The following is an 11,831-nucleotide window of genomic DNA, read 5'->3' on the forward strand; positions in this document are numbered from 1 at the left end:
CCTGTTATTTCCTGGTTTAGTCCATGATTTTTTTTTCCACACTGGAGAATCATTTTATTGTTTTTGATTTCTCTACTATCACCTACTTACCTTATTGTTTGAGTCAGAGGCTCTTTGGCATTCCTGTTTGAGTCAGAGGCTTTTTGGTATTGGACAATTAAAGATGAACCTGTCTTAAATTCCTCACTTGAGGATATTTTATCATTACTAAAGACATTTTAAAATTCTTTAAATGTAATTAAAAGTCACCTTGAAAGCGTTTTGTATGTGATAAATGATGATTGTATTCTTAATACTTTTGTTACTAAAGCATCACTTACTCACAGATTTTACTTTTCTGTCACCCAATACCAGATAGTTAACTCTTTTCTTTAATATTCTCGCTCAGCTATTCTTTCTCTTAACTAATTCCGTATCCCTTGTATAACGAGATAGAATTATATGAAGCATACTTAACGTATTATATAAAAACTTTTGCATTGTTCTTGAGAGTAGGAACCCAGACATATAGCATAAATTCATACATATCTATTTATTTTACCTTTTTTTTCTTTTTCTTCTAATTGAGCTATGTTAACCAGTTTCTTTTTCTTTTTAATATCAATTTTGTATTCTAGGTTACTGGGTTTGTTTTCATACTTTTATTCTCCTGAGCCATCTGCTAATGATAGCTTATTTTATTCCATGGGTATGTTTAACATTGATGTAAAGTGTCAGGCACAACCAAGAATCTAGGTGTCTAGAAGTCTGAAGCATGGGTCAGAAGTAATTACTGTTTGGAATATTTTCCTTAGGAGAAAGGTATTGAATCTGCACATAGAAATAAATGGTATAAGTGTGGAGAAAAGCAAGAGCTATGTGCTGAGTTGTGTATAAGTAGTAAAATAACAGCACAAGCATTTAAATACTCCTGGGCAGATGAATTGCTTCAAATCTACAGAGTTCAAGTAGTAAGCAACCACAATTTAAAAAAAAAAGATATAAAGATAATAAAATACCTCATTCTCTTTTTCTCCAACCAGTGTAAGATTTGTCATAGAGTAATATCATCTTTGTGCTCTGTTATAAAACCCCCATATAAGTTTCCAAACTTGAGAAATAACCAAGTTCTCAAATATAACACAGTGAAAAGGTAACTTTTTTTTAAAATAAAAATCTTCACCAAAAGGGAAGCTTCTTTGTTTCCTTCAGCAAGGTTGATGTAAAAAAAAGCATGTAGTTCTGAAACAATTGCCATAATCTTTTCCCAAACTTTTCTACTTTGGAATAATTTTAGGAGAATGGGGCTCAGTATTTATCTCATAGTTTTTCTATAATTCACTTGTGGATGAGATCACCTTTTTATTAATAATCAACAATGAAATTTTAAGTGATTGAATAGCTTAAAAGTATTTCCTCTTATATACAAAAATCTCTATATGCAAATATTTATAATACAAATGTAAACTTATTTTTCAGATAGATTTCTCATACTGGGGCACCTGGGTGGCTCAGTGGGTTAAGCGTCCAGATCTTGATTTCCACTCAGGTCATGATCTCACAGTATGTGAGATTGAGCCCCACGTTGGGCTGTGCTCTGACAATGGGCCTGCTTGGGATTGCTTCTCTCCCTCTCTCTGCCCCTCCCTGCTCACACTCTTGCTTGCTCTCTCTCAAAATAAATAAAAAATTCCACATACTGACATAACAGCCACATTTCCACAAAGGTGGCTTTAAGTCTAAAACTCAGATTCATTCATTCTGAACAATGAGAAGCATTAAAACAAGGATAATTCTTTAACAAAATAATCACCTCAGATTTTTTTGCGTAGCTTGTGAAGAGTAAAACAGAATGTCAAGGCTTAATTTTTGTGGTTAATATTTTATGGAACCAACATTTAGAGTTTAAAAATTGCTAACTGGTACACACACACACAAGGAATAAATTTGCTTTTTACTATATTTGTACTTGTTAATTCTGGAAAGAAAGGAATAAAAGTAGAAAATATACTCAGAATAGTAAAAAAAATTCTACCACAAAACTTGTTACTTCTGTTCAGAAGAAACATGAAAAAATGCATCTTCTATGTGTGTGTGAGATGGGAAAATTTACCCTTTTACTGGGCTTAAATTTAAAAATTTTGACATAATCACCGTTTGCTGTTATCGTAAGAAAAAACAGGTCCATGCATACCAAATAGAAAAGCAAATAATTTTATGATAACTTATTTGAAACTTGAAAGAGTGAGAATCTGTCTGCCAAGGACTCAGGCAAGGTTAGAATTCATAGCTTTTTTTCTTTTAAAAGTGTAAAATTAGAAAGAATAGTGTAAGTGTCTTGATAATGTATGATTTAGAATGTTACACTCTAGTGCTTTTGTAATACTCCAAGAAGAAAATCCAACTATTTGTAATAAGACATTATTATTGGTCATTTTAAGACACTTCGTGTTTTTCTTAGATGCCTTTGAGTAATGGACAGATGGGCCAGACCCTCAGGCCTCAGGCAAATTATAGTCAAATACATCACCCCCTTCCTCAGGCTTCTGTGGCAAGGCATCCCTCTAGAGAACAACTAATTGATTACTTGATGCTGAAGGTGGCCCACCAGCCTCCATATACACAGCCCCATTGTTCTCCTAGACAAGGCCATGAACTGGCAAGGCAAGAGGTAAGAACAATCAAGAATACTTGAAATATGAAACTAAGCTCTTAATGTACTTTATAGGTTATTTAATTATTAGCAATAAATCCGTGTAGATTTTTAACATAGTTTTTACCATTTTGTTTAAAGGTGTGGTTTCATGTTAAGTTAATAAGGTGTCAAACTTTGTATTTAACTTGACTCTATGATCTCCCATGTTCTGATTAATTGACATAGCATTTAGTGTTTTGGATGTGATTATTTTTTTCCTAAGGTGGTTGCGTATCCAAAACTTTTTGATGATATTCCAGTAATCAGACCTTCAGGAATATGAATAGTAGACCATGAAACTTGACTGGCATGTTATGGTTTCCTATTGTTAATTGACACAGAGAGTTTGAAATTTGACCATAGTCTCCAAACTACTTCAAGAATTAAATCTTACAAAGTAGTATTTAAAAGGTGGCTAATCATACATTTGTATATTTGGATAGTTTATTGATAAAATAATACTATTAGAAATGTAGGTAGAGAACAAATGCTTTATTCCTTTTGCTTTAGTCTCTGGGGAAAGGGAGGGTCTTGCAACAAGTTTAGTTCTTGATCTTTTTTTATAACGTGGTTATAAAAAATACTATCAATTGATCATCAATCCTAATATCTTGCGAGCATAGAAACAAATTCAGGAAATGAATCCAACAACCACCCAGGGATTTTTAAATATCTTCTGAAACACCCAGTACACAGAGATACTATGTAATTTAGATATTTTACAGATGGAAACTGATCCTAAAATACATTTTTTGTTTGTATACTCTATATCATTAAAATCCATGATATTAAAAAAAAAAAACCCACAGGGTCAACATTAATCAATTGCCTGTCCTTGTAAAACAGCAATAGATTAAGTTAGGAGCTATGCTTTATAATCTCAGCTGTGCCTTTAACTCACTAACTCATTAACATGATATTCCATGTTGTAGTTTCCCTTTATCTGCCTGAATGTTTATTTTAGATGAATCTTTATGTATTTTACCAATAGTTAAATACTGTGTGTAGCTTTTTCTGAGATAGTAGTAATAATTTATTTTCATACTAATTTAGATCCGAGTGAGAGTTGAAAAGGATCCAGAACTTGGATTCAGCATATCAGGAGGTGTTGGGGGCAGAGGAAATCCATTCAGACCTGAAGATGATGTGAGTTCGTTTGTATGTCTTTGAGATATCCATAAGGATTTATTCACTAACATAGTGCTCTTATACATAAGTGAAAATCTAACAGATACTTTTATAAATCGAGAAAACACATCACCTTTTTTATTTCTCTCTTTATTCAGCTTTTTGTCTTGAAATACCACTTCATACGAATTGTTTGAGGAAAGCAAATTAAACCCCCAATTTTATTTTATTTTTTTCCTGGTGATTTTATTTATTTATTTACTTACTTACTTATTTATTTTAGTATGAAATTTATTGTCAAATTGGTTTCCACACAACACCCAGTGCTCATCCCAACAGGTGCCCTTCTCAGTGCCCATCACCCACTTTCCCCCTCCCTCCCACCCCCCATCAACCCTCAGTTTATTCTCAGTTTTTAAGAGTCTCTTATGGTTTGCCTCCCTCCCTCTCTCTTTTTTTTTTTCCTCCCCCTCCCCCATGGTCTTCTGTTAAGTTTCTCAGGATCCACATAAGAGTGAAAACATATGGTATCTGTCTTTCTCTGTGTGACTTATTTCACTTAGCATAACCCTCTCCAGTTCCATCCACATTGCTACAAAAGGCCATATTTCATTCTTTCTCATTGCCAAGTAGTATTCCATTGTGTATATAAACCACAATTTTTTTATCCATTCATCAGTTGATGGACATTTAGGCTCTTTCCATAATTTGGCTATCGTTGAAAGTGCTGCTATAAACATTGGGGTACAAGTGCCCCTATGCATCAGCACTCCTGTATCCCTTGGGTAAAGTCCTAGGAGTGCTATTGCTGGGTCATAGGGTAGATCTATTTTTATTTTTTGAGGAACCTCCACACTGTTTTCCAGAGCTAAACCCCCCAATTTTAAATGTCCATTATATTATGAAGTGATTTTTAAATTTTGTTATTGCTTTTCTGCACATCTGTAGAAATAATTCCATCACTTTAATGAAAATCACTATACTCAAGTCAGAATTATCAGCACCAAAAAAAAACATTGGGCAGTGACAATATTCAGAGAAAACCAGGAGAAAAATTGTACTGTAATTCAAGTGTTTGCATACTGTTAAAGAAAAATTGTTCCTTGTTACTCTGTTATTTATGCATCCTGTTTTCCATTAAATCTTTATCTTTTTTGTTGTTACTGAAGGGTATATTTGTAACAAGGGTACAGCCTGAAGGACCAGCATCAAAATTATTACAGCCAGGTGATAAAATTATTCAGGTAAATAAGATACATCTTTTTATTATTTTCTTACTTTTTCATTTTATAACATCTTCCTCATCAAGGAATTATTAAATGCCAGATTTTGAAAATAACTCTTTTGTCAAGTTTATTTTTATATATTTGTGGGTGAAAAACAGTGGCATTTCTTATAAGTTACTCTCTATTATTTTCATCATTTAAAATATTTCTTTCTCGTACGTTGCAAAATCATATGGATATTTTTGAATACATGTTAGATATTTCCTAGCATTTTGTTTAAGTTTAGGAATGCTAACTTCTTTAAAATAGGTTGAAAGAATCTTTTTGTTACAAGAATTAAAGAATTTAGTTCATTTGAAGCACTTGGAACTGTGTGTGTGATATATATAAGACTTCAATAAATGTTAGGCCTAAATTATAAGAAATATAGTGTTTATTGATGGCCCAAGGCAACATGAAGAGTAGGCCTTGCCCTCTGCTATCCTTGCATCTCGGTTGCCTTATTTATATATTAGCACATACACATAACACCTGTCTGACACTGTGTCTTAGACAATTGCTTCCTAACATTGGATTGCTAATAAGAATCATCTGAAGACAAGGTTCCTGAGTCCCACCTTCAGAGATTTTATTTCCATAGATGTGGGGTAGGGCCCAGGAGTCTACATGTTATTTTAAATTGCCAAAATAATTCTTATTTTCTGCCAGGTTTGTGGACTACCCAGCAGAAATTTAAGTGCACGGATGCAAATACATTATTATGAAATGTTTTTCTGAAAGATATTTTTCTTCTTTCTTCTAGGCTAATGGCTACAGTTTTATCAATATTGAACATGGACAAGCAGTATCTTTGCTAAAAACTTTCCAGAACACAGTAGAGCTCATCATTGTACGAGAGGTTTCCTCATAAGGAATGTGGACAAAAAGAGGGGGAAGGCAGCAAGATTTATTGGAAGATATTTGCAGGGGAAATTAATATTTTGACTATTTTTATATGTAAAGAAGAACTCAAAAATTATGTTCAAATTTGTACATTAATGAAATCATGGAACTCGTGGTTAGAGGGAAAGAACCACTGTACAGTATATAGGGGAGACTGTTGAATTCATACCATATAAAACTTCTTGTTAGGTTTTTAAACATAGCAATCAAGGCTACAAAAACAAACATATGTTGTTTTTGTATAGATTGTAGGTTTATTTTTGGATTTCATACACATGACTGAACTCTGTGCAAGGCTCTAGTTAGCCTTGATTGTAGCCCAGAGACAGATGGCAGAGCTCTCTGTCTCATAGCTTTTATGCCCTTATTTTTATTCAACTCATATTAATGTTTTTCTGCTGAAACTACTTTTTTTTAATGTGGGCAAGAGATTTGAAGTGTTGGTTTTTGCTATGTGCATATTGAATTGAAGAGTGAGTAGGTGAAGGTGGTGCTGGTGGGTTCACTTTCCAAGGCCAGATTAAAACCATCAATTCCTATAAAAATCTGGAAGCAAAGATTGAAAAAAACAGCTGTTAATGTGTTTTTATTAATAGAATAATGCAATAAAAAATGTAATGTCTTTTTAAAGAAATAAAGAAGACGATAATTGCATTTTACGAGCTCTACAGGATCTGTTCTTGTTCTAGCCATTGACAATGCATTTGCTACCGGTGATTCAATTTTTAATTTTTTAGTCACAGGAAATTTTTAACTCTACTGTAGATGCTTGTCCATGCATTTCTTGTGATATGGAAATCCTTTGATTTTTTTGCAAATGGTGGTGTTTTATAATTAGTACTCCGTTTTAATCTTAATTTATAATTTTTATTTTAAGCAGCAAATGAAACTAAAATGGCCAGTTTTGAGATTGTGTTGCTGTAACACAAAACGTAAGCAGATTTAGGAAAGTCTCTCGATCTTGTTTGGTCTCACATTGCCTTGGTAAAGTAAAAGGAAACAGTACGCATGGAGCTAGGAAACCAAAGCAAGTTTGTGAAATTGGCACAGTGATAGAGAATTGCTGTGGAGAGTTGTAGAGCAAAGGGATGGGTCTCTGAGGCCTTCCAGTGTGTCACGGTATTCAAATAAAGGGCTGTTCCTACAGGTAACATTAAATGTGAACTCGACACTTCAGAGTCTTTAAAGGGTTTCTAAGTGTATCAGTGTAATAGAATAGTGTTTTACCACCAGCTGCCTTTGTTCCTCGTTAGTGTAACAAATATTTCATAGATGTCATTAATTTGTTTATCCAAACCATTAATTTTATTTGTTTTTGTTCTGTGTAATTAAATAAAATTTTAGTAACATGAAATGGTAAGAATTAATGCATGGTTATTTGGACCAGAAAAAAGTGCCACAGAAGACCAATAACTGTTTTTAGTCAAGGCTAGTCTGGAGCCTTTCATTAGAGCAATATTCAGTTATTGCGATTCATTTTTAATTAGTAAGAAATATAATTTTGGAATTTTTTATCTGTTATGCTTTGTTCTTCAACCTTGTTTTAATTAAGACTTTTATAGGACTAGCAAAAATGGCAATTTACATTATTTTTGCAAAAAAAGTTGGACTTGTTGTTTTCTTGCTAGTCAGAGTAAATAGGCAGTGATTTTGAAAAGATGTGAACTCAAATATTGCACTTCTTTCAAGATGTTATCAATTGGTTATTGTACTGTATAGTTTTAATATTGATTGAAACCCTTTAACAACTCTTTGTAAATTTTAACTCATTTTAGTTGTTTTTCAGTACTATTTACATAGGAATTGATTTTTATGGATATAGTAGAAGAAATGTGCTGTATTTTGATAAAATTCATTTATTGTATGTGTGTTGTAATCTCTTAAAAAAAATAATGACAAACAGCTTCTTTAAGACAAGCCTCAGTGTTCCCTTTATTCATAGTTTATTGTAATATATTTTGGCACGTCATTTTTTGTTGATCTCAAATTTTCAGTCACATGCCTCAATGTTCCCTTTATTCATAGTTTATTGTAAAATATTTTGGCACATCATTTTTTTGTTGCTCTCAAATTTTCAGTCATATTCTACTATTAATAAGGAATACATGAAATAGTTACAATCGTGACATTTTCAACTAGTTTATCTTGAATCAGATACATGGACTATAATTTTGGAAAAGGAAATAAGCCACAAAAAACTGTAAGTTAATTGTCTGCATATTATACTGATTTACTACATGTGCAGCAAGTGTTAAATGCACTAGTATTTTATTCTCCTCTTGTTAATTAAAAAAATTTTTTACTGCTCTTATAACACTAAGTTCAGTGAGAAAGTTAGTTACAAAGGAGTGGGAGTAACATGATACAGTATATAACAAAAAAATAGCAAAAATGTTTTGCACTTAATAGCCATAATTTTCTTCTAAAATACTGGAAAATTAAAATGAAGTAAGAACTCTTTGTTAGAATTTTTGTTTTGGTAATGATAAGTTTTCAAAATCTGAATAGAAGGTTAAATATTCTAAGGAAACAACATTTTTATTTTACATATTGTTGAGTAATTTGTAGTCACAACCTATACATACCCTTAACTGACCTGATTTAAATATTATGTAGCAAACCATCAAAACCAAAACTGTCTTATTTTTAGTGACAGCGTTTAAAATTGACCACCCTACAGGTGCCTGGGTGGCTCAGTCGGTTGAGCATCTGACTCCGGATCGGGTCATGACCTCACAGTTCGTGGGTTTGATCCCCACGTCGGGCTCTGTGCTGACAGCTTGGAGCCTGGAGCCTGCTTCGGATTCTGTGTCTTCCTCTCTCTCTGCCCCTTCCCTGCTCATGATCTGTATTTCTCTGTCTCTCAAAAATAAATAAATGTTAAAAAAAAAAAAAAAACTTTGAAATTGACCACCCTAAGATTTTAAACTGTTAAAAGTTGTATGTTCAGAGTAATATATTCTGTACAGAATTGTTTACACAAACTGAAGTTTTATGCTGATGCATTAGAGAATCATCAGTTCATCTAAATCCATGAAATTCTAAAATTTCCTACACATTTATTATGTAAATATTTTTCTGACCTCTTTGGACTTAAGTTGTGTATATACTTCAAAAATTCTTTAAACACAAACATTGCCATAAACAGAACTAAACTTTTAAGTATTAATTTGTTGTGCTTAAAAAGAAATCCCATTAGCAGCCATGTAATATTTTTATCAGTCAGCATTTATAAAACATTCCAAATTTTTTTGTGGATATTTAGATTGCTTGAAGTAACGTAGTGAATAGGTAATAAACTAATTCTGTTTAAAGTTGTTTGATTTATTTTATGAAATTCAGAGTGAGAAGAATTGTCATAGAAAGATATACATCTGTTTTTGTTTTTTGTTTTTTTGGCTATTTAAACCCTTGCATTTCTGGGTATGGAGGAAATGTAATTTACCTTAAACTACTGTTTTTTACTTCTAAAGGAAGCCCCTGGAATGGGAAATGTTTTCCAGTTCAAGATTGGTGGCCAGTCATATCTATTTGAAAGGGTATTTTTTTCATTCCTTTTGTTGAAATTCATATTAGCTTATTCTTTTGGTGTGTAGTAATAAATTTCTTATGAAATAGACATTGAAATTAAAATAATTTTGTGTTTCATCAAAAGCATTAATGAATACATGTAATTGATGTACAAGGGACCAACAAGATACCACTTTTATTTTTATTTTTTTAATGTTTATTTTTTAGAGAGAGAGTGTGAGCAGGGCAGGGGCAGAGAGACAGGGGCATAGAGGATCCGAATCAGGCCCTGCACAGACAGCAGCAAGCCCAATGCAGGGCTTGAACTCATGAACCGTGAGATCATGACCTGAGCTGAAGAAATCAGATGCTCAACCGACTGAGCCACCCATGTGCCCTGATATCACTTTTCTTTTAAAGAATAATCTAAATTGTATGGGCAGCCTGCTCCAACCTTTAGGGATTCCCTTTGTTTCTTTTTTCCTCCCTCCCTTCCTTTCTTCCTTCCAGCTCCATGCCCAACATAGGGCTCAAACTCACAACGCTGAGATCAATAGTCTCAGATTAATAGCTCTACTGACTGAGCCAGCCAAGTGCCCTCCCCCTGTTTCTTAATAGAGAGTTCAAAAAAGTCCATTTTATACCTAAAGCTGCGGATTCTTTACCTCTGCAGAATTTTTAATCCCAGGGTGTAGTAGGCATAGTCCATTACAGTTTGGGGAAATTTTTAAGACAATGCTATCATCTTTATTTTAGAACTATGCATTCTCTTTGTGAAGCAATTTGCATTCTAAACAAAAAGTTTTTAGGAAAAAGATCTCAGTAGAATCTCCTCACATTTTATTTTAGACAACAATTTAAGGCATTTCTAAAACCTTTCTATAGGATGGTTGGGAAAAGGGCTGAAAAAGAAATAATCCTGTTGATAATAATTGCCTTTTCAAATGTAACAATTAGAGACATGATCTCCCTTGGGATTTCATGTGGCCGTGTAGCTTCTTAACCAGCCCCTTAATCCAATCAGAGAATGAAATATGAGAAGCTCACATATCACCAGTAAAGGAAAAAGTCCATACTATAATATTATAGTCCCTGTCCCCGCCATGACTCATTATTTTCCATGAAAAATTGTTAAGTCTATACACATTTTTCCTGAACCAATGTTCCTTTAATCAAGCCAATTTTGTTCCCTGCAAACCACAGCTCTAGAAGGATCTCTTTTTGGGGCGCCTGGGTGACTCAGTCAGTTAAGCATCTGACTTCTGCTCGGGTCATGATCTCACTGTTCATGAGTTAGAGCCCACTTCAGATCCTCTGTTCCCCTGTTTCTCTGCATGTCCCCTGCTTGCCCCCCCCCCCAAAAAAAATAAATAAAACTTCAAAAAAAGAATAGAATGGTCACTTTTTTCTTTAATGTGTTCTTTCTAACTAACTTCCTTGTCACAAAACCTAAAGAATAATAAGTAATGAAGAAATGGAAGAAAATGCAGAGATCATGGATATTTAAGGTGGATGACTGGAAGTCTCATCTTCACTGAAGGCAAAACTTAATACTCAGAACTAATGCTATCCCAAAATGGATATTAAAACATCTTTCACGTTTGAATCATCCTTCAAAAGCACTTTCGTTTTCCCAAGAATAGGAGGAAACATGTACAGGCTTAGTTGTCAAAAAGTAAATTAATTGTTCAAGGTTGCACCCTGGTGCATGCTTCAAGCTCCTCCTTCCATCCACATCCCTAGAAGTGACAGAAAAGACTATTATTTCATACTATGATAGGTAAAAGTATTGTTTCATCTCCACAGTTTGGGGAAATAAAGGAGAGCACTTGTTAGATAAATTTTAAGGAATTCTTTGAAATCCTAGGGCAGAAAGGACCAGAAAACTCTACAATGAAAGGTGAATTTGGTCTCTCTCAGGGATGCTTCAAAAGTAGACACAGCATAAAAGATCAAGAAAGAATTCTAGATAATGGGGTACTGCATCATTAGAAATTGTTTATAATAATCACCTTTTTAATACCAAACAGTAAGCAAAAGGTGATAAATGGCTCAAGGCATGAGCAATGAGTTATTATATTAGAAACGAAAACCAGTATGGGCTATTTTGAGGTAGCATGTCTTACCCAGTGTTGTAGCCTTCCTTTTGCCTATCGTTGGGGCAAATAGTTTGCAGTAAGCCAATAACATTCTCAGACAAGTTTATACTAAGATGAGAACAACATTTACTGAACATTTAAAGAAGGGCAACACCATGAAGAGAGTCCCCAAAGAGAAGTACCAATATTTTAAAAAATCAAAAAAAATTATTTATTTTGAAAGAGACAGACACAGCACAAGCCGGGGAGGGG

General features: G+C 33.5%; 1 protein-coding gene across 9 annotated transcripts in view; it reads left to right on the forward strand.

The window, feature by feature from the left end:
* The window catches only part of ERBIN (erbb2 interacting protein), a 134,056-nt gene extending 126,169 nt beyond the window's left edge, over positions 1-7,887 (forward strand). For 4 of the 9 annotated variants that reach the window (XM_043591436.1, XM_043591390.1, XM_043591409.1 and 1 more), the window contains 4 exons: positions 2,441-2,650; positions 3,728-3,820; positions 4,972-5,046; positions 5,831-7,887. In XM_043591436.1, coding sequence (XP_043447371.1) covers positions 2,441-2,650; positions 3,728-3,820; positions 4,972-5,046; positions 5,831-5,938 — 486 coding nt within the window. In that variant the 3' untranslated portion in view covers positions 5,939-7,887. The remainder of the gene's footprint in view (positions 1-2,440; positions 2,651-3,727; positions 3,821-4,971; positions 5,047-5,830) is intronic. The other 5 variants (XM_043591418.1, XM_043591445.1, XM_043591455.1 and 2 more) reach the window with 2 other exon arrangements.
* Positions 7,888-11,831: the final 3,944 nt, after the last annotated feature.

The sequence above is a fragment of the Prionailurus bengalensis genome, chromosome A1, assembly GCF_016509475.1.
Source record: "Prionailurus bengalensis isolate Pbe53 chromosome A1, Fcat_Pben_1.1_paternal_pri, whole genome shotgun sequence".
Lineage (NCBI taxonomy): Eukaryota > Metazoa > Chordata > Mammalia > Carnivora > Felidae > Prionailurus > Prionailurus bengalensis.